Here is a 23,942-nt window from a genome sequence, read left to right as displayed (position 1 = left end):
TCTAATATTTCATGGTGTCCAGATTATTCATTATCTTGTCCTTATAATCTCCTCACATCCACAAGCCCCTCAATCCAAACAAACCTCACCAAAACCAGTTTTCTCATTTTGACTTGTGAACATCCCAGATCAGTGCTGTTGCACGGTTCATCTGAAACTTCTGGTGAAGGTGATTTTCTCTCTTCAGTTGATTTTCTTTAGTTTTAGAGTATGCTCCTTCTGCCTCCTGCTTTGGGGGCATGTCTTTCAGACGCTGAAAAGTGATGAGCAGCTGGAGGCAACAAGATAGATCAAAAGTCTCTTTTTGTCTATGGACAGACTTGTTTATCCAAAACAAAATAAGAGGTATCGCTATCTGTAGTCCCGTCTGTAAATTCTTCATCATGGTAGTAATTTGTCGCGCATGGTAAAATCACCTCCCTGCATGAATGACTGCAGAATAACAGATCCCATCTGAAAGAAAGCAAAAGTATACAGTAGAAGGCAGACTGGAATTGTGAAAATGACAGCTACTCGGGAACTAAATACAGGAATTCTGCATACTCTGCACCTCAGCTTTAGGGCTCATCTGTAGTTTGTAATTTTTGAAATATCAGGGCATGCTGAGGCACCGCGTCAGCATGAATTTCTGTGGAGAATGGCTTGAATCATCAATGTCATTTTTTGCAGCACTTGGCCCTCTCTTAGGGGCTTCCTTTAAGTTTATCCTCTTTAGCTTGTTACAGCTGAAGAAATACTATCCCCAGGACATAAGCATTACAGGAATCCAAGCTCTGAATCTGAGGCCAGTTCAGATATGCCAGGCTATTTTTGATGAGTACCTAACACTACCCCTGAAGAAAAATGTGATTGCGTATACCTGCGTTTACATCCACTGGCATTTACTCAAGATAAAATCTGATGGTTCAAAGAATTGTTACTACAGAGATGGAAATAAGAATCCCTTAATTTTCTTTAACTAAAATGTCTCTTGTTCACTGTTGTCATGTGATTTGTGCCATCATAACATAGTAAATAGGTCCGGATAGTGCAACTAACTTGGACAAAATTGTTATGTATTTTCACTTGAGTAGCCTCTTGAAGTCTAAAGGATTTCAGTGCAGGTTTTTTTAACCAACTGTTGGATGGTATGCAAGGTCAAATTCCAAAACAATAAATGTATGAATTTTCCTAACAAAACATTGTAGATTTTTTTTTTAAATTGATTAGCTATTTTTGCAATTCTTTTTAGAACCATTGGATACAAAAAGAAGTATGTGAAAGTTCCACATGGGCATATTTGGGTGGAAGGTGATCACCATGGACACAGCTTTGACAGCAATGCTTTTGGCCCGGTAAGTCACACAGAATCACAGAATCACAGAATGGTTTGGGTTGGAAAGGACCTTAAAGATCATCTAGTTCCAACCCCCTGCCGTGGTCAGGGACACCTCCCACTAGACCAGGCTGCTCAAAGCCCCATCCAGCCTGGCCTTGAACACTTCCAGGGATGGGGCATCCACAGCTTCCCTGGGCAGCCTGTTCCAGTGTCTCACTACCCTTACAGTAAAGAATTTCTTCCAGATATCCAATCTAAATCTACCCTCTTTCAGTTTGAGGCTGTTACCCCGTGTCCTATCATTACACTCCCTGATAAAGAGCCCCTCCCCATCCTTCTTGTAGGCCCCCTTTAGGTACTGGAAGGCCGCTATAAGGTCTCCTCGGAGCCTTCTCTTCTCCAGTCAATTCACGGTGTATCATTTGCACTTTGCAACTGAAAAGAAGCATGGGTATCCTAAGTCATTTGTGCAACACAGCAAGTATGAATTGATTGTGATTGTGTTTTTATTATTTTTGTAAGAATTATTCGATTTTACAAAATATCTTGGTCAGCAGAGATTGAGTTTGCTCTTAACTACTACAAAATGACTCTTTTTAATTCTCCCACATGGAAGGAGAAGTGGTGGAGATTTTAAATTTGGAGGGATGTACCACAGAAGTAGCCAGAGGGCAAGCCAGCCCCCTGTAGCTGACAGATGCTCCCTGAGGACAAGTTGCCAGCTGATGTAATTTGGAATGGTTCCCTCCCAGGAGCTCGGTCTTGCTTTAGAGCCAGTGCTGCGATAACGAATTAGGAAGGCATAACTGTGCTTAGTAAGTGTTAACGTGTGTGGAGGACAGTAGGGATATTTCAAAACTTTCCCAAAAACAAATATTTAAATTTTCTTTATAAAGGGCCGTTGTCATATTGAATAATGACAAAACATAACCTGGAACATCTGTTTCTTGACTGGTAAAAGTGTGCATCTGTTCATCAGGAAGACAATAAACTCTTTCTCTGCACTCCAGTTTTGGTTTGGTTTTGGTGTTGTAACACTTTGTGTGGATTCCTGTTCTTGTTTTAACTTAATCTAGCATGCAGGAAATAATTGCATAAGCTGTGCATCCTGCTGTGGAAATACAAATCCTTTTTGCTCTATTCCATATACAGTTTTTTGACATCTGTCTTTAAGAGAGAATGCTCTTCTAATATTATAAAAAAAACACTGGTTGTCACAGGGAAGTTGTCAAGGCTAGATTTCTCCACCCTTGTGCATTTCATACCTATTTCACATAGAAGTTGCCCCACTGGCTCTAATTGAATCAACGACAGCAAGGACCTTACGATTTTTTCTGGCTTCTGGAAGTTTAGCCCAATTATTAACTTGAAATAATTTATTCTCAGGAAAAAATGCAAAAAAAGCCTATTGTCTGGTTTGGAGTATGCGATGTCATTTTTCTTTGCTTTGTATCACTTTTATTTGTGCTTGTATTTCTTGCTGTTTTTCACTATTATTTTCCTGCTACTGTCTTCTAAGATTCCTAACATCTGGTTTTGGAGGTTATTTCCAGCAGGATTTAATTCAGTCTGTCCTGTGCAGGTATCTCTTTTCTCTCTTAGAAGGCCTTTCCTTGTCTCTCTCGCTCTCTGTTCCCAAGATAAATCTTAGTCATAAAGCCACTAATCTTCTTTTCACTTACAAATATATTGCCAATGGAGACTCAGAGCATAAGGAAACTTCAGCAGTTTGCCATTGGTTTCAGATTTACAGCAGCTCACACAGAAATAATACAAGGTAAAATCCTCAAGGTTGGCACTGTGCAGCTTTCATACAAGATAGCACGTTGGGGTAAATCTAAATACCCTCAATTTTTTACTCAATTCACTGATGTTTATAAATATTAGAAAATCGCTTTCACTAGGCTTTGACCTCACATTAGTCATCAGCTGCTAGCTAACATCGGGTAGTATGTCGCTTTTCTCACAGAAGTGGCATCTTTTGGGAGCTAGTAAGTTTTTGACAGTGAGTTCGTGCTTCTGCAGGAAGAATGACATTATGGGCAGGTCAAGTGTAAATAGGTATTTTCCTCTGGAATTAAATTAGAGTAGCAATCGTTGAATACCGGCAAAAGGGGGCAGAAGAAAATGGGAAGTGTATTTAGAACGACACGCTGGACTCCAGGTTCTTTTCCATTCTAAGTGTTAGATTTTAGGTTACTAGGATGCTTTCTATCCCTCTGTTGGCTATACTCTTGAGATCACTTGCACAAGTGAATTAAAATGTTAAAATCACTCTCTTCAAACCATTCTTTTTAACTTAAACACTTTTTGTCTCATAAGACTGCAGCAGTCATAAGGAAGAGACTGCACAATGGTAAGATGTGAACCCATTTTTCTCATTTTGTTAGAATTACGTCACTTAAGAGATTAGGGTAAATGTTACGTGTGTCACAATTCTGATTTGTGAAATCAGATATATTTTCTTGGATCAAAAGATTTGGTAAAAATAGTGTATTTTTAAAGTGGATTATGTAGTAGGTTTCCATTTTTTTTAATATTCATGCAGTCTTACAGTAGAAAGGCTTATATAGTGTAGCCAGTCAGACACAGTAATGCTTTGTAGATGAGCTTAATGAGTTACATGGGGCATAAAAGGAAATTACGGAAAAACAGATTGAGAACAGATGTTGGAATAATTTTTTCTCTTGGAGAATAACAATATGTGTAATGGCCTAATGGGTTAGGTTGATAAAGCAAAAACCCTGATACCAATCAAGTTCTAAATTAGATGCACCTTTGGAGAGAGATGAATTTCTAAAATGTAAAACATTGGCAGATTAGATTATCTTTGCTTAGTTCATAAAAATATTATAAAATAAATTATATTATCTCTTGTTATTGCATGGTTTTTATAGGACTGAAATTAGAATGTTAAGGCACAGAGAGACATTTTCCTGAAGTGTGTAAATAAAATGAAAATGCTTTAACTAAATTTTGTAAAGGTTTAATATTTCCTTGCTGCTTAGTCGTGTCTTTGAATAAAATTAATACCTTAACTCATATTACAAAAATAACAGAACATTTGTGGGTAGCACTGAATTAGAAATGCTGTTAATTCTTTATATGATCAAATCTTAAATATTACTTACCTTTCCAAAGTATTGGACTAAATTAAGTAGCGTATGGTTATAGTACGTTGTCTTTAAAAAAAAAAAAAGGCTTTGTGAAATACAGAATGGCTGGTGTTATATAAAACTATTGCTTTGATACTGATGTGTTTCAGGTTTGGAAATACGTCGTGTCAGCCATTCATAATGCTGAAAATAGCTGTTTTGAATAGAAGCCAATAAATATTCAGAGAACTTGCATCTTTTTGCTATTACTTAAGGGGATAAAAATTTATATATCGCTGGAAATTCATTTCAATTACCTGGGCTAGAATAGAGATTTCTACTCAATTAGCTGTTATTGTTTTCAAATTCTTATAGAATGAAGTCAAGCTTTTACAATATTAGCTTACCATTCTTTAATTGGCATACTACAGGAATATAATAATGAAAAGCTTATATAATTATGATGTCACTTTTTAAAGTTTCCCCTTTTGTTTTCAATTCTGGTAATTTTCCTGTTTTGGGGGGGCCTGTTTGCTATGTAGTTTGACAGCAGAGGAAAGCTAACATTACTGTTCCTGGCAATTCTTCTTTCTTAGCTCAGAAATGCAGGACACACATTATAAAGAATTGATCAGGTATAAAACTCTGCTGCTTTAAAGTTCTTAAAGATTTTGAAGGTTTAACTTGATGGTTAACTTTATGCCAGATCACTTATTGTCTTTGTTTACACAACCAGGACAATGCTAGCTTAAAAATAAAGCGACAATTTATATTCTGGTTCTGATGCTCTGGCTAAATCAAGGGAAAAGTCATTATAAATTGTACTTGGCCCAGATCAAATGTGTAGAGTTGGCATCCAGCAGTGCAGAGATGATTATGCAACCAACATGTAAGGGTATCTGAGGAACAGTCATTAATAAGTGCATGCAATAACTGATACATATACGTTCCTGGATGTACAGGAATGTGTATATACACATGCACTGAATAGCGCTCTCAGAGTTTAAAAAAAAAAAAAAATATTCAATTTTATCTTCTGAGGATTTGTTTGGTAAATATAATACTTCTATTACTACATTTCTGTGTTTCCAAATGCCTCCAACCACAGGATATGAAAGACCTTTATAAAATTAGGGCTTGAAGTCAGTTGCAGTCTTTCAGCTGTCTTGTAAAGGACCTGAACAAAAGCTCATTAAAGTCAATGAGAGATTTCTATTGGCTTTAATGGCTTTGGATAAGACTATGAGTTAAGCTTCACAATCCAGTGTAAGGGCAAAAAGGCTATTATCTTCCTTATCTTCCTGGGAAACCTGAGACACAGGTAGGGTGAGTACCTTGTCATAAAACATGGGTTTTGGCTCAACCAGGTCCCTATCCTAGTCCTTTTATTAAAAATGCATCTATCTTTTAATGTGTTTAATCTCAAAACTAAATCCTGTTGAACCCGAGCCTGACTTTTTGTTTAACAGAAGTTTTACATTCATAAGCTTCAAATGAATAAATGGCTTTCAGTTAGCATTTATGATTGTCCATGTAAGCAATTCTGTACTGAAAATTCATGCAATAAACTGTCTGAAAGCATTCTTATCTGTTTAACTATCTTTTCTTTCAGCAGCCCAAACTGGTAGACTGTGACTAGAAAACTCTATAGGCTAGAATGACGTTCAAAATAAGTGAATATTTTGCTTTTCAAAGGCTACCATCATCTCTCTCAGATATAAGACAGAAATCGCTTAACTGTTAACCCTCAATGGGCAAATTCAATTAATAACAGTAGTGGAATGTGGTCTATTATAATTACTTTCTTAAACTGGTCCAGTATTTCTCTCTGTAACTACTGTTAGTGAATACAAGTGGTCAGAACCAGAAAATATGAAAAATTCATTAGACAGTAAGGTGAACTGAAATAAGACACTTTCAGTGAAGCTCAATGTGTGTTTGCTGGTAAAGGAAATATTTGAACCAAGAGTTCTGCAGACTATGAGAACAGCCCTACTTTATATGTTCTGTCTTCTTCCAAGAGAGGTTCAGAGGACAGTTGGAGGAAGACGCAGATATCTTTCTGCAATTCTGGATTACTTGCGTAATAGCAAACAAAAAATGCCACATGTCCTACAAGTGCCCATCATCTTGGTGATGATCTTGCCATCTGCTGAAGCTTTCATTTCTGAGCTATAAACTAGTGCAAGAATCGCATATTCCCCTGAAATGGAGCAGCCTCTAAGGCAAAAGGTGGGAAAACTTTAACGGCTCCCAGCAGTGTGCTGAGCAGCATCGTGACAAAATTGCACAGTAAGGTATGTAGGCAGGGCCCACTCTTTCCACAGAGAATTCTGCCAGGTCTCGAAATACCGAGTGACCCCGTTTGTGTCCCCATACTCCAACCAGCCATTTGGAGAGGCTTAAGACAAATAGCTTCAATAGCAACCCTATTTTTCTTAGTTTAGGCCGAAGTCAAGAGGAGGCGGTCAAGCGTTGCAAAACAAAAGTGTGATTTCAGTAAAAAAACACCTATCTGTGCTTACACACATAAAGTTAACGTGAGGATAACAGTGATGAAAATGTAGTCAGTGAAACCTGGGGACTTGGATGCCTCAGTTTTCTAGCTAGTGTTGCAGGTTCTTCTGCTTTCTTTTTGTGTGACCAGTACTTGCACCTGTACTCTGTTGTATAAATGTAGCCTTGGAGAGTAGCACGACTCTTATGGGATCAGTGACATTTCTACTTCTTTCTTGGGTATTAAAGAAGAAATGAAACTGTGATTAAACAGGATGTATAATGCAAATATGCAATCAGTGACATTCGATAATATTTACCCCTGGCCACTGGCAGAAATGAAATAGGTAAAATTGTTTACAATCAGAAAAAAACCTTTGTATATGGAGCATGAAGTTACTAGTAGTAAATAGCATGCATGCACAGTTTGAACTTGTAAAAGTCTATGATGAATAAAACGGATAGGATATTATGTGTTATGACTGTTGATAAATAAACCTCGAAGGGTAAATATGCTTGTCCCTTTTGAGAGAATATTATATGTGAGATGCAAATTGGGATGGTAGCTTGTCTATTGAGAACGACAATTCACTCCAGGAGCTGCTGAAGGGGAGTCTCGATAATAAGATTGTGTGGCCTCACTGTCCATTAAATTATCATGACTAACTGAATTTGCAGTATAGGGAATAAAAAGTCCTCTATGGCTGTCCTAATTCTCTTGGAAAGTAAAACATTTAGCCTGACTGTAGTCTAAACCAATGCATAAAAATTAATCTTTAAAGCAGCCTGTCTATCATCATGTGACTAAAAGCTCTCAAGTAAGTCTACTCTACTTCTTAGCAATGGAATGCTCATAAGGACTTGTAAAGGAGCAGAAAATTTGGGGTTTTTTTTGTCTTAGGTATGTCAAATCTTAAAAATTTTCTGCATTCTAGCTAATATTCTCTATTATTGTACTTGGAAGTGTTACTGTTATTTAGCATTAATAAAGCTTCAGTCATCCTGCTTATGGAACAGGTTTTATATTACGCACTCAAGCACAATAAATTATTAATCCAAATATTTGGTGCATATTTCCAACCACATTGGAAAGAATGGGAGGCTGAACATCCTACACCTGTTTTTGACATCACTTACATTGACATAAATCAGGAATAATAAAAGTTGAAACAATGTTAGATTGATTTAATGAAATATTAGAAGAGATCAGAGAGCTGTCAGGTTCACACCGTCATTTGTAATTAACTACTTTGAACTGCTCTGCATTCAAATATAATCATTTACTGAATGCTGTATACCTTTCCTTACAATTCTATTTCTCTCAAGTAAAAGCTTGAAATACCCATATACAGGATAACCACTCTACAGAAATTATAGTATTATATTCTCTATATAGAATCTCATAAATTATAATGGAAACAAGGAACAAAGGAATCTTTTCTGACTTTTTTATGGATGTATAGGGAATTCTGATTCATCCTGGCATTCATGTTAAGACTTGCAAAGACATAATTTAAAAATCCATTAAATGTTCGTATTTCTTTCTATTTTTACTTCCTTGGACATGGAACATTGTCAAAACTGAGTCACTGATTACCAAAATAAAGTTCTAAATTTTACTTTTCAGAATGATAGGAAATTATTATCTGCCTGTTATTATTATCCAGAAAGTTTGTGAGATCTCCATTCTTGGAGAGAGTAAAAGAATCTGACTGGACAAGGCCCTGAGCAACCTGAGTTGGCCCTGCTCCAAGTTGGAGGTCGGACCAGATGACCTCCAGATGTCCCTTCCTACCCATATGATTCTGTGCATTTATGAAGGCAATTTTTATTTTGCCAGTAAACTGTCCTATTTAGGACATAGGACAGCAAAATTTTGTCAGTTTGCTGTCTTATGTGTTAACGTTGCCAGAGACACATTTATCGAGTAGAAAAATGATAAATTTATCTACTGTAGTACCACTTTTCTATTGTTGCATTCTCTCAGAGGATCACAAAGTGTATCAAATTTCATTTCAGATTGTGCAAATGTTTTTTTGCAAACCTTTATCTCTATTCCCTCTCTTCTAAAAGGAATAGTTTGGAAAGTATACGAGGTAGCATGAATCTTCCTAACTTGGCCATATTTAAAGTTCAGTCTGGGCAGAAAAGAAGTGTTTTCCTCAAATCATCGAATCATAGAATGGTAGAATTGTTACGGTTGGAAGGGACCTTAAAGATCATCTAGTTCCAACACGCCTGCCATGGGCAGGGACACCTCCCACTAGACCAGGTTGCTCAAAGCCCCATCCAGCCTGGCCTTAAAAACTTCCAGGGATGGGGCTTCCACCATCTCTCTGGGCAACCTGTTCCAGTGTCTCACCACCGTCATGGTGAAGAACTTCTTCCTAACGTCCAGTCTGAATCGTCCCATCTCTAGTTTTAATCCATTCCCTCTAGTCCTATCATTACCCGACATCCTAAAAAGTCCCTCTCCAGCTTAATGCTGGCCCCCTTAAGATACTGGTAGGCCACTATAAGGTCTCCTCGGAGCCTTCTTTTCTCCATACTGAACAACCCCAACTCCCTCAGTTTGTCCTCATAGGAGAGGTGCTCCAGCCCTCTGATCATCCTCGTGGCCCTTCTGTGGACACGTTCCAGCATGTCCATATCTCTCTTGTAGTAGGGGCTCCAGAATTGGATGCAGTACTCCAGGTGGGGTCTCACAAGAGTGGAGTAGAGGGGGAGAATCACCTCCCACGACCTGCTGGCCATGCTTCTCCTGATGCAGCCCAGGATACGATTGGCTTTCTGGGCTGCTAGTGCACACTGACGGCTCATGTTGAGCTTCTCGTCCACCAGCACCCCCAAGTCCTTTTCTTCAGGGCTGCTCTCAAGTCAGTCTCTGCCCAGCCTATATCGGTGCTTGGGATTGCCCTGACCCAGATGGAGGACTGTGCGCTTGGTCTTGTTGAACTTCATGAGGTTGGCATGGGCCCACCTCTCCAGCCTGTCAAGGTCCCTCTGGATGGCATCCCTTCCCTCCAGCGTGTCAGCCGCCCCACACAGCTTGGTGTCGTCGGCAAACTTGCTGAGGGTGCACTCAATGACACTGTGCATGTCGCTGATGAAGATGTTAAACAAGACTGGTCCCATCCTTGATGGACTCCACTTGTCACTGGCCTCCACTTGGACATGGACCCATTGACAGCCACTCTTTGGGTGCAGCCATCAAGCCAGTTCTTTATCCACTGAATTGTCCATCCATCAAAGCCATATTTTATCAGCTTGGAGACCAGGATGTCATGCAGGACAGCGTCAAAGGCTTTGCTCAGGTCCAGGTAAATGACGTCAGTTGCTCTCCCCTTGTCTATTGATGTTGTGACCTTCTCATAGAAGGCCATCAGGTTTGTCAGGCACGATTTGCCCTTGGCGAAGCCGTGTTGATTGTACCCAATCACCTCTTCGTTATTCTTCTGCCTCAGCAGTGCTTCCAGGAGATCTGCTCCATAATCTCACCAGGCACGGAGGTGAGACTGACTGGCCTATAGTTCCCTGGTTCCTCCTTCTTTCCCTTTTTGAAAATGGGGATTGTGTTTCCCCTTTTCCAGTCAGTGGGGACCTCAACAGACTGCCAAATATATTACTATATTAACACCACAGTCTTTTTTTTTTTTGAAGCAGCACTTCTAATTCTAGAGGTGTGTTATGGAACAAATAGAAATATTTAACTAGAGCTAAATCAATAGGATCCTAATTTTGCCAATGTCTGTGTATATATAATTTTAAGTCTACAAGTACTTGTTACTGAAGTTGAGGGACTGCATGACTCATAGTGCTCCATTTTGTTTACTTTGTTTCTTTTCTCTCTCTTATTTTGCAAGTCTTAATGAATAAAGCACCCTAGTTTAAACTGCATTATTTTACTGATTTTAGTGGTTCATTAGGATGACAGTTATTTCACTAATATCTTAAATTTTTAAATAGTCATAACTTTTTTTTGTGGCAATAACTGTGTTTCTGATTGTTATCAAAGCCATCAAAACAGTTTCCAAACTAGGTGTTGACTTATAGCACAGAATGGACAGATTTATGTTTTTTTTTTAAAGAAATTAAACTATAAAAGTATAGAAATTGTTTTCTGATGAATATAATAATGGTGTTGTCTAGAGGAATGTTCAGATTGATAGCAGAATTTTGAAGTTATTTGTTCTCCTTTTCACTGCAGTAGAGACAAGTAGGAATAATTCTTGAGAGTAAATCCCACCGAATGTTACATTTGCTGAGAGGAATAATGCCAACTAACAGAAGAGTAAATATGTATACAAAATAAAGTGTGAAATATATTCCTTTTCCCTTCATTGTGATTTGAGACAATGCCACTTAATTAAAGTTGGATATAGGTATTTTAATTTACTTGCTCTGAGGATTTGGGCACTGCAGATTAGTTTTTATTAGGGTTTGATATTTTATGTTGGTTTCAATTAAAAGCTACTGCATCTCAATGTCAGATCTAGGAAACAGTACAATTGTTTTAATTCTTCTCTTGTAAACCTTGAGATTTAGAAAAGAGTTATATATGATACAAAAACTGATGTTAGTAGTGGCACGAAATAGCAATAACTCCATGGCACTTGCTGTGTAGTTAGTTAACATATACTGCTTCCTCTTACACGTATTACTTATGTACCATTTATATAACTATAATATTTGTTCTTATGTAGTTATAGAAGGTATGTTTAATTGCATTTGATGCAGAACAGAAATATCCAATGAGGCAACCAGCAGCTCTCTGGGGTTATGAGGACAAGTCCTGTGTAAACCTTTGGAAACCACTGATACATATCAATGCCTGCAAGCTGCAAGATCTGTAACTCAATATCACATTTTCTAATTGCAAAATTGCTTTTTTCCCCCCAGTGTATCTATCCCAGTATGATTTTAATGAATACTGTTCTGAAATATGTGTGTATTAGAGTTTATACCAATGCTCTCTCTTCTTTGAAATATATCTTCTTGAAACTGGGAGACCAGATTACAAGTTTTACAAAATGTTAAGTTCTAAACCTAATATTTGTGAGATATCAGTTGCTGATATGAGGGTGAAGGGGAACCAAGGTAGTGGTTAACATGATGTGATACTTAGGTATGGTATTTCTTTCCTACCAAAGCTAGAAAAATTAAGATGATGGATAATTTGCACTTTGCAAGCATGGATCTTGGATCAAGAATGGGTCAACCATCAGAAAGAAAGAGGAAGAAAGAAAGAAAAATCTACTGTTCCACAAAATAACACTTCCTCTTCTGGTGGAAGTCATGCAATATTAATAATGAAAATCTGTGCAACATTGGTCAAAGAAATTAGAAAAAAAAACCAAAACCCAAAAAACTTTCAGTATTTTATGATGGTAAAAGGAGTTATCAGGTATTTTCTTAAAGAGTCACTCCATTGTGTTTCTTAAGAGCATAGTAAATGGTCCCTTCAATCACTGCTTTACAGCTGTTGGATTAATGTATATTAAGTGGTACTTATGCAATATTTCACATTGTTAGAATTTATGAAAACCTTTAGTCAATGTTGCCAGAGTTATTGTTTGTAGAATATAGCTTTGACTTGGTACACCACCGGGAGAGGAAACTGAAGAGCTACAATCCTTCCCAATTTACTTTTGGATCACCTTAGTGGGTCTCAGGTTTTTTTGTGGTTAAGCCAGTTAGAAGTTTTAAAGCCAAAATCTCAGCTTCCTCCCACTAAAAATGCATAAAAGTAATAACAAAAAGTCTAAAAATCCTAACTTGCCAGCAGTTTAATATTTTTAATTCCGTATTATGCCTGATTATATTCACATATTTTTCTATTATACAAATTAAAATTCAGGTTTAATTTGCAACTTATTAAAAACCAGGATTTGTATAATTTAGATGCCAAAATAACAGGCTATTGGAGTACTCTGTAACAGATGTGAAACTGGTATCCAACATTGAATTTTGGCCATATACATGCTATATCTAATGAAAGCCAGGGGAAGCCTATGACCAAAACATGGTGTAATACGCTGAAAAAGGAGAAGGATCAGAAGAAGTAACTGCCTACAAAATTCTCCATGACTGCTGCTTGGCAGGTTATGCTTCCACCTATTGTAATAGCTGCATTCACATTTCAGAGACTTTGGCAGGAAGAAAGAACACACCAGAGGATGTTTTTTACAGTTTTATTGATTTGATAGAAGCATTCCAGAGTCTTTTTTTTACGACTCTCATAACGGTGTCACTTCCAGGGGCCACTAATTCAAACTTGTACTTCAAAATGTTGCTAAAGTAGGTTTCCATAGGTAGGATAAAACAGAAATGCCTGCGTTACTTTTCCAGAGTGAATAGTACCAAAATGGACATGCACTTTGGAGTGAAAGTCTATGTGCTCCCCCAAAAGGTTCCTGATACTGCTGTGGCCACTGTGTTCTCTGTATCCTCAAGCTGGAAACAGATAAAACACTCGTCTTTCCCCAGCTCAATATATTGTTGTCACTCAGATATGTATGGTTTTCTAAGAAACTGCTTCATATGCGTGGGATCTGTACTCAAACATGCTGTTAGGTCTTACACATTTCAGCTGTTATTTATTGTCAATTAATTTTGGGGCCCTCACAATTTTACTTGTTTCAATGAAGATGTAAGGTCACAACTCAAAACATTCCCTAATTAACATAAGATCTGATTATACTTAGTGAATGGAGTAATTTAGAGAGTAACTCTACTCTTCCTAGTTATTGATAGCTATTAAAATGTTTATAGTATCCGAGTGAATGTTTTTTCACATCAATTTTCAAAGTATAAATTGTATTTTGAACTAAGGTCGAGTTTGGTAGTATTACAAAGCAATTAACTGTTAAATGAGAAATATTTAGATTGAACAAGACAAAAAATGCTAATGAAGAATTCAGTCTTCATGCTTACATCAAATGATGGAAGTTAGGAAAAAATGTCTTTTATTCACTTTTGGATTGCCCTCAGCACTGTCTTGCATCTTTCTATATGACGTCCACTCTTAGCTACTCTTAGAGTTTTCCTGTGAATATTTCATAAGTCACAGTATCTCAATTTCCATTATTTAAAATCTGTAGTTCATTCTTTCCTTATACTGATGAGTGCTAGGAATTACTGGTATCATTGAAGTCAGCAACACTATTAGCCCCATTAAGCAGTACACATACCAGTGCAAACCAGGTATGTTTGTACAATAGAACCTTCTTGGCCAAGAAAGAGATTTTAGTGTGTAAGTTAGAAACAAAGTTCTGTAATTGTCTAATCAGAAACAAGCCTAACTTTAAAATAAAGCCTTATTTTAATGTTCTTAAACAATGTACGTCTTGTCTGCCAGGTGCAAAGTCACCTTCCTTGTCATGCTGAGCACAGTCCAAGCCTATCAGCCTCAGGAGGAATGGTACTCAATGCATGCCCCGGCTGGGGCTCTAGCAGCTTCATGGCTGTGACATTTGAAGTCTCCACTCTCAGAGCTATGACTCATGTCCTCGTAATCTGTTTAATATTCCAACAAGATTTCCAAAATCTGTTACTCTACCGCATTAATTTAAAGCTCTGGTTTTATCATTCTGTCGTATGTATACGTATTTCTAAATATTAGTATGTATTCGTGACGCTTCTATGTCAATCATGAAGAACTTGATATATCCATATACAGCTTTCAAACACTTGGTGATCTAAATGCTCTTGGATGGGATCTCTGGGCTGCAGTTATTCTTTTTAGCATACGTTAGCCAGCAGGCTAACTGTCTTTAAGGAGTTTAGGGGTGGACCGATTCAACGATTCTACTGACCGATTCTACGGCTGGGGATTTCTGTGGAAAACTAGGACCTGGAAAATGTTCCTTTAGTATCCCAGACATCTTTACTAAGTATTTGAGGTTATGTTCACTCTCCTGGATCGCTCTCATTATCTTTATCACAGTGTCGTTCTCTGTTTTCTTATTAGGATATTTCCTATTAGTATAAAGAAGTAAGCCAGGATGGTGCTGAACTGATAAACTGAAGTTCTCACATACCCATAAACCCAGAAGTAATTATAATTCCTTTCCTGGTTGTACCAAAGAAAGGTTTTATTCATGTTGATAGGAAAGGATTGCTGTGGCTAAGAAAACTAGGTACTAATTTCAGGAAAGATTCTAACATTATTCTCTATGCCAAAGCAAAAATTATTTTTAGGATAAATTCATCAAGTAGAGTAAGGTACGGTTCACATAATAGCAGAAGCAAACCTTGTATTTCTGTCATGGCATTCCTCTCATGATTGAACTATATCTTTAAAAAATACTATAATAAAGATATTGTTTTGATCTTTTATATTTGCATTTACATGCAGTACGGGTTGTATGGAAAGCCTTATTTCACATCTGTGTTTTAGTTTGAAGTTTTACTTACTGAAGTAAGTCATGCGCTAAAAAAGAAGAAAAATATAATAGGATATCTATCTTCCCTGGCTTGCTTTCAGAGTTCTCTCCTGGCACATTTTACACAAATTAATTTGACAGTAACAAAACCTAAAAAGGTGTTTGGATTACTTCAGCAGTAAACTAGTAACAGAACCATGTCATTTCAATTTATCACTTGTTGTCTTTAAGTGTGTGAAATCTTAGTTCTTCATCGTATTGCAATAGATTGCTTATATATAGAAAAAAGCTGCATACTTCACAGAGGAGAAAAAAAAAAAGCTCGACTGCCAGCTGAGCCTTCACATTCTCCCTGACTTGCAGAATTTTAGTGAATCTCACACTACCTGGACTAGAACAGCACAGTAACCTTAGCTTTACCCTTGTTGCTATGTCTCAAGTTATTAGGGTTTTATCCATCAAAAAGAGCTCTGGCCCAAACAGCACACTGGGCCATTGAAATTATAACCTGAGAGACAAATCCTGTGAAACCAAACTTAACCTCTACAGCTAGCTTTTATCCTACTAGCATAAATCTGTGTTTCTTAAGAGGATATCTTCTTGGTACTCTGAAGAAATCTAACGTATTCCCCAGGTTACACAGGAAAAGAGCACATCCCCTTGCCTGATTCAATGAGTTTTTGAACAAAGATTTTGAAAAAAGAAAAAAACAAAATAAACCAAAAAATCAGAAAATAATTGGAATTTTTAATCTTTTCCTGTCATAAGTTCTACAGAGACAGAAAAGTTGAGATAGATTAGACAGATGACATGTTATAAAGTGTTAAACGCATAGCAAATGCTGTTTGAGTACCGTTACCTCCGGGTAGGTCCAGTTATAAATTATCTCTTGTTTGTAAGCTCAGAAAGAAAGAAGTACAATCTCTCCTACTTCTGCAAATCTGAATTTTTGTGTTTCTTGTCAAAATAGGTGAGGTCAGAGCAGACATATTATTTTAACAGAATCCAAGATTCAAAGGGGATGACTGAGCTGTTGAAAATCAGACTTGACTTTATTATGCATATTTAAAGAAGTAGTACACTTACCATCTAAAAAAAACAGTGAACAAATTCTTCCAACTTAATAACAAATATCTAAGTAAAATAAACTTGGCAAACATCAACATTAGAAATCTGTGTCTAATTCAATTGGTACTCCTTTTTCAACAGGACGTAATAATAATCTGCCTTCTGGAGCACATGATGGTTTCATTATTGATCATTTTGATCCTGTTCTCTTTATAGTGTCTTGCTGCAGTAACAAACAGTAATGATACAAAACTAACAATAGTGTAACACCTCTAGGTGAAACAAGGCATTGATACATTTGGTAAAATGGGTTTTGATTATTCTTCAGAGACTTTTTTTTTAGTCAGAACAGGTAGGTGCTTTTTTCTGAAAAGAAAACTATATAATCTAAGGAGAAATAGTTCTGTCTACCTGTAGAGACAGTAGCCGATACCAGTGATATCTGGAAAAGATTCAGTTATCTTGGGAATAAAAAAATTAGGTTTATTCTTCTGTCAGAATTCCACTTTAAAGCCTTTCTTCCTCGCTCTCTAGAGAAATTCCCAATCGGCACTTAAATGCATGTATTTTAAAATGAGATTCATAAGGGAGTAAAGCTATCAAAGTTTCAAGTGAAAAAAAGAATACAGAGATCCTGCTTATAGGTTTTGAAATAAAAAAATTAAATTATGTCTTTAACTGGACTGGTGCCGGCTTTCTGGAGACTAATTTAAACTTTTCATAGAATAAATGTTACATAGGATTAATGACTAGTGGCTTTAGATTTCATGTCTTATCTGCAACCAAAAGAAAATTCGGTATTTGTTTTCCATTAAATTTGGAACTGAACAGAAGTTTCCTCTTTTTCACTATATTGTCATCGTCTTGAAATGACAGTAAAAGTGAAAATTAAGGTCCAGCATGAAGTGGACTTTCAGTGACAGCGTATTAATGACATTGAGCAAACTCTTAAGAGATTTTTGCATTGCATTTTTCTATCCTATATCAATATATTCCACTTTTAAAAATAATTTGTTACCTCCGTTGAGGTCTGGGACATTTACAATAGCTTTATTACCTAAGTCAGGAAAACAAAAATCCTTTTGTAAGCTAGATAGGGTTGATCTTGTGTCTAGTTTGTACAGTACATTAAAGTGGTAAAAAATTGGGGAATATCTTGTCTCTGTGGAACTAACTGGGAGTTTTGCCAGAGGATTCAGCGAGGTCAGGACTTCATCCCCCAGCAGGTTTTTCCTGCTGACGCTATGCTGCAGGCTCATAGCACCAGAGACTCTCCCCAGCGAGGGATGGCACACAGCTCACCCTGCCGTGCCATTCTCCAGCCCCTGCCATGCTCCATCTGCCCAGGGCTGGCAGAGCCTTCAGAGAAAGAGATCATATCTTTGTCACACAATCATGCACCCGAAGAATCGTGTTCTTTCTTGATACTTAAAGGTTTCCTCTTTTATTCTGATGTTGATTTGGGGCACGTAAGTGCTAGATACATAGATGAAGAAGTAATCTTCCTCTTTGTATCATAAGAACCTGTCCTTCAAACTGCCATAGTCAGAGATATCACTTTGCCAGTGAGGAACATCTCCCAGTACTTAGGGCTAATTCTAAACCTCACAATTGATTGCACATGTTTTTACAGTACGAAAAAGGATTACATACCAAAAGTGGAATACATCCCCTGACATCCTTTCAGTTGTGTACGTCACAAATGCTTGTAGTTTCTGAACTGTTTGTTATAATTCACAGCCTCTGTGCATCGCAAGCTGAAAATAAAAACAGCTGGCAAACTGCAAATACATTTACAGTTGTTTTAGTCAATTATAGGTACAATATCAAGCATGAAACAGTAAACCGAAAGTCCCTTAGGGTTCTGGGTAATTAATCAGAAATACACTTAGTGTGGCATTGCTAATGCAGCTATATAAAGGGAAAAAATATTTGTAAATAGCATCAGCTTATATTGGACTACCTGAATAAAACTGACAGAAAGCTTCTGAGGATAAAGGCTTTTTAAAAAAAATTATTTTCAGAAGTTTATTTGTCATTGTTTTTAAGAAATCCGTTATAGTTTTTTGCAGTTTGATTATGACTTTTTGTTATATTTTCACTCCTAATTCAATCCTATCAGTATAGACTCTGTCACACTTAGTCACAGACTGAAGTAAGGGTTACAGGTTTGATATTAAATAAAAAGTGTCTTTCAGGCCGTGTGCAACCTCATCTAGTTTGATGTCTCGCTCATCCTAGCTTTCTCTTTTTTTTTGAAATAAGCTGTATGAATACTCATGGCTGCTTTTTTCCCTGGGCATCTGAGCAACCCTAGATACATTTGAAAGGGTTGACTCTCATGATGGGTCTCCTGAAAGGCATTTCATCTGTCACACCAAGCAGCCTTTGTTAGTTCACAGCAGAAGACACTATAGATTTCTGTTTACATGGATGAAATAGGGAAGAGTTTGCTTTTCTGTAATACCTTCTCTATTGCAAGGTATTTCAAAGCACTTGAAAAAACATCCCGACTGAGTTCAATGCTAGTGCAGTCTGTGAGTAGGCAGCTGCAGAAGCCCTTTAGAACTGCATATTTAGTAGCAGCACAAAGACATTTCAGCTCGTATAACGATAGAAGGTATCTTGAAAGGATTGTGAAAACGTGTGCAAGGGATTTCACTGTGGGAAAACAAGCAAACAGACAAAACCATCAAAAACTATGCAAGAGGCATATCCTCATGTATAAAAGATGGAGAAGATTATATGATTGCAAGATGTTTCGTGTTTAAGATTGAAATAACCCCTGCTTTCTCAACTTAGTTCATACAATACTTTCAAGATCACCGAAAATATAAAACTAGCATCATGTTGTGCTTTTAGCCCTCAGCAGAGAAGACAATGAAGTAAAGCACTGCGGATATGAGTTATTTTTCATTACTGCATGTGGCAATTGCTGTATGCTCTAGAGAGTATAAGCTCCATATAGATTTGGCATTGCTAATCCATGTTCGCTAGTTTTTGTGGAGCTGACACTTGACAACTGTCAAATTAGCACCTTTCCTCCACATTAATCTTGCATTAAATATATGGATGTCTATATATTTAATGATTTCACTTGTGGTTTTTCTGACACATTTGTCAAATTCCTGGTGTTCGCTTTCAAGTGCAGCCTAATAGACTGTCCCAAGGCAAGCACTGTGGTCAGCAGTGCATCTGAAATGTATATGTATTATTTTTGTAGTAGGGTTGGAAATCTCGACAAGCTAAAAATGCTTGAGAATGCTTACACAAAAGCTCAAAAATGCCATTGCAAAAAAAAATACTGTGCAAAAAGATTTTATAAATAATGGACAAGTAAGGTTAAGGTGTGCATTTAAATTCGTATTTGTAAGAAAGCACTTAATAAGAGGCCTAACTTTCAGTAATGCTGCATACATAATTCTTTCCATTGATGAATCTTCCAAAGAAAATCAGGACTTCTATTGAAGTCCAGTGAACTCTGAACCTAAGATCTACTCTTATGTCCTGCATTTCCAAAAAAAAAACCTCATCCACTTTTTATTTTTTTCCCCGTGTTTCTGTCTCCTTCCCTTTACCTTTTTCTCCCTTCATTTTTTTTTCAGGAACAAAGAAAATACATTTTTTTAACCATGAACTTCATGTATTTCTTGTCTTCTTAACAGAGATTGATCTCAGTATTTTTGTTAAATCATATGAATTACATTAGTTGACTTTTGATTAGTAAGCAGCTTTCTGAATCCACCAGCCATTTGTTTCCTTTTTTTTTTTTTTCCCCCTTTTCAATACTTTGAATTGCTGAAATGGAAGCACAGCCAGTTTTCAGTCACATGTCTTGAACCACAGGAAGACAGGGAAGTCAGTTGTCTAACTGTCCCTTGAGGAGCACTTCTCATTCTTCCTAATGGAAGTAGCAGTTCTCAGACCTTGATATTAGGAATTCAGTTTGGGCTATTAGAGGTTCAGAGGGCTTGTGGGCTAATTTTCAAATATTGCCTATTGTTCTCAGTTTGTTCTACTAAATTCTCTCTGAAGAGTCACTTTTTTGGCTTTATGTTGTGGCTTTACATTACAGATATTTACTACTTTTTAATTTCCCCTTTTTTGTATCACTTACATTTGACTCCCTGAGTGTTATGTTCTCCAAAGTGAGTCAGTCTGTGACATTCAGAACAGAGAGTGTGTGTTCACACATTTGCTAAAGCTTCATACACCTTGGGCACTCTGTAGGAATTAAGAAAATACATTTTCTAAAATGATGAAACATGACATTAATATAGAAAATGTCAGTCACTAGTTATATTTTGTCAGATAAATATTATTTGCTGTGGCAGAGTTCAATGCTTAATAATACATTGTTCTTGTCAGTACTGTTTAAAGTGCACATGATTCATCCTAAACCTTTATCTTAGCAGATAGTGAAAGTAAGCACTTAGCATTTTCCTAAACCAAATCTCAGTTCAGAAGTTTAATACACTTCCATATTTACAGCAATAGAAAAGAATATTCTGCCTTCTCCAGAGATTTATTTATCTCAGTTGTGTAGAAGAGGTTTATACTGCCATTGCTGCAGTTTTACAAGATCTACGGAAACATTATTTAACAATGCATAGTGTGATAATGCTGGATTTGCATATATTGGAAAATGTGTCCTATTTAAATTCAGTTTAGAATTAAAAAGTATGTTTTCCAGCAGAATGAAAACATAAGAAAGGCAATGTTGCTTGATATAAATATTAAGAAGCTTTGCAAAAATTCTGTTATTTGGAGATATGTAGTAGTAACATTTTAATAAAATAACAAATGTTAAATTTCCAACTTTTGCTTTTTGTTTATCTTCTAAAAGTTTTAAAAGAAAGATCTTATTACAGTGTTTTAAATTTTATTACAGTATTGTTAATTTACATATGTTTTAGCGATAAATATCGGAATAAGCAATTTCTGATAGAAAAGACATTTTATCTAGGTCTGTATGAATCCCTTCTGAGATTTTTTTCAAACTCAATAAAGTCCGAAGATGTTTGCAGATAAACAATTTTGTGCAGATTTGCTTACTCCTTTGAGTAAGATGAGATTTCAAAGGGGAAGTATACCTTAGTTTATTTTCTCTGTTCTGTTTAGCAAGCTTCCAAACACAAATAAAAACGCTCAATAGTATGCATTGGGAAAAGTGGCTATGGGAGATACAGTCTTTTATTCCTTTAGGAATAATTTTTGGTCATGTTTTTCAAACCTTAACATTTTCTTATATTTGCAAATTGACATCAGTGTTAATTTACGCAGCATTGGTACGGCATCACCTTGAGTACTGTGTGTGCTTTTGGGCTCTATAATATAAAAAGGATATAAAAATATTAGACTGTGTCGAAAGGATGGCAACAAAGATGGTGAAAGGACTAGAGGACAGAACCTACGAGGAGCAGCTGAGGATACTTGGTTTGTTCAGCTGAGAGAAGAGGAGACTGAAGGTCGACCTCATTGCTGCCTACAGCTTCCTCCTGATGGGGAGTGGAGGGAGGTGCTGATCTCCTCTCTGGTGTTCAGTGATAGGATGTGAAGGAACGGCTTAAAGCTGCATTGAATGAAGTTCAGATTGGGTATTAGGAAAAAGTTCTTAACTAGGAGGGTGGTCAAGCACTGGAACACTCTCCCAAAGAAAGCAGTCATGGCCCCAAATCCTGTTGGTGTTCAAGAAGTGTTTGGATAATGCCTTTAGAGATAGGGTTTAACTTTTGTGGAGCCAGGAGTTGGACTCAATGATCCTCGTGGATCCCTTCCAACTGAGAATATTCTATGATTCTATGGTTATTTTTTTGGCATACAGTGAAATTTTGTACACTGATCTAGTCTGACTGCTACCGCTCTTACAGTATAAAAATTACAAAGGTAAGGAAGGTGTGATATCTTAGACTGTGAGTTTGAAAGTGTTTTGAATACTTATAGTCAGATATTGATATTTTTAAAAATATCATGTCTTCAGTAAGGTAAGCCTGTATGCAACTTGTGCTATTAAGAACTGGAGTGTTTAGTTTAGTTAGTCATCTAGCATAACACCCATGACTGATGCAGCTGAATATGTGTCCAGATTCAAATATAGGTATGTATGTCTATATTTTCAGGGCATTAGAGATTGCTGTGATATGAATATTTTTAAGACTGACACATCAGCCCCGTTTTAAACTTTAAAACAAATCTTTACTAAACTAATTCATTAAGAGCCTGCTTCATGCTAATGGTTCATTTTTATACGCTATTAATTGTCAGCACTAAGCATACAAAACTGTTTGTATATATACTTACACTTAGTGGGCTTGTCTTCCTTCTTCTCCATCTTTCCTCCTTGTGCTTGACAATTTTATGCTATTTTGGGGCTACATCTGACTGGCGACCGGTCACCAGCAGTGTTGCTCAGGGTTCACTTCTGGGGCCAGTTCTGTTCAATATATTTATCAATGACCTGGATGACAGAATTGAATTCACCATTAACAAGTTTGCTGATGATACCAAGCTGGGAGGTGCTGTTGACTCTTGAGGGACAGCAGAGAGATCTAGATAGATCTAGAAGCATTGGGCTGTGATTAATGGGATGAAATTTAAAAAGTTGAAATGCCAGGTTCTGCATCTAGGATGGAATAATGCCAGAAAGAAGTATAAATTGGGAGAGGAGTGGCTGGAGAGCAGGCCTGCAGAAAGGGATCTGGGGGTGCTGGTCGACAGGAGGCTCAATATGAGTCAGCAGTGAGCCCTGGCAGCCAAGAGGGCAAACCCCATCCTGGGGTGCATCAAACAGAGTATAACCAGCTGGTCAAAAGAGGTCATTATCCCACTGTATTCAGCATTGGTGTGGCCTCACCTGGAGTATTGCGTGCAGTTCTGGGCACTGCAGTTTAAGAAGGATGTGAAGGTCCTTGAATGTGTCCAGAAGAGGGCAACAAAGCTGGTGATAGGGCTGGAAGGCATGTCCTATGAGGAGCAACTAAGGACTTTGGGCTTGTCCAGTTTGGAGAAAAGGAGGCTGAGGGGCAACCTTATTGCTCTCTACAGCTTCCTGAGGAGGGGAAGGGGAGAGGGAGGTGCTGAGCTCTTCTCCCTGGTATCCAGTGATAGAATGCGTGGGAATGGTTCAAAACTGTGCCAGGGGAGGTTCAGGCTGGACATTAGGAAGCGTTTCTTTACCAAGAGGGTGGTCAAACACTGCAACAGGCTTCCTAGAAAGGTGGTATATGCCCCAAGCCTGTCAGTTTTGAAGAGGCGTTTGGGCAATGCCTTTAACAACATGCGTTAACTTTCAGTCAGCCCTGAACTGGTCAGGCAGTTGGACTAGATGATCATTGTAGGTCCCTTCTAACTGAAATAGTCTAGTTTGCTCTATTCTATTCTATTCTATTCTATTCTATTCTATTCTATTCTATTCTATTCTATTCTATTCTATTCTATTCTATTCTATTCTATTCTATTCATAATCTTTAATTCAGGTGATGTTTCACAACTTTCTATTAGTCCCAGTAAATAGTAACACTAGTTTTAATCATTTTTTGTCTTCCTCCCTGCATGAAACATTTGTCCTGCTCCCAGAAGGGA

The 23,942-nt window shown here is 37.2% G+C and overlaps 1 protein-coding gene across 4 annotated transcripts in view; it reads left to right on the top strand.

Moving 5' to 3' along the window:
• The window catches only part of IMMP2L (inner mitochondrial membrane peptidase subunit 2), a 498,017-nt gene that overhangs the window by 394,203 nt on the left and 79,872 nt on the right, over nucleotides 1-23,942 (top strand). For 3 of the 4 annotated variants that reach the window (XM_063323174.1, XM_063323175.1, XM_063323176.1), the window contains exon 5: nucleotides 1,232-1,334. The exons of the other annotated variant lie outside the window; for it this stretch is intronic. In XM_063323174.1, coding sequence (XP_063179244.1) covers nucleotides 1,232-1,334 — 103 coding nt within the window. The remainder of the gene's footprint in view (nucleotides 1-1,231; nucleotides 1,335-23,942) is intronic. 4 annotated transcript variants of the gene reach the window in all.

This window comes from Chroicocephalus ridibundus, chromosome 1, assembly GCF_963924245.1.
Source record: "Chroicocephalus ridibundus chromosome 1, bChrRid1.1, whole genome shotgun sequence".
Classification (NCBI taxonomy): Eukaryota; Metazoa; Chordata; class Aves; order Charadriiformes; family Laridae; genus Chroicocephalus; species Chroicocephalus ridibundus.
This window is presented reverse-complemented; position numbering and strand designations above follow the sequence as displayed.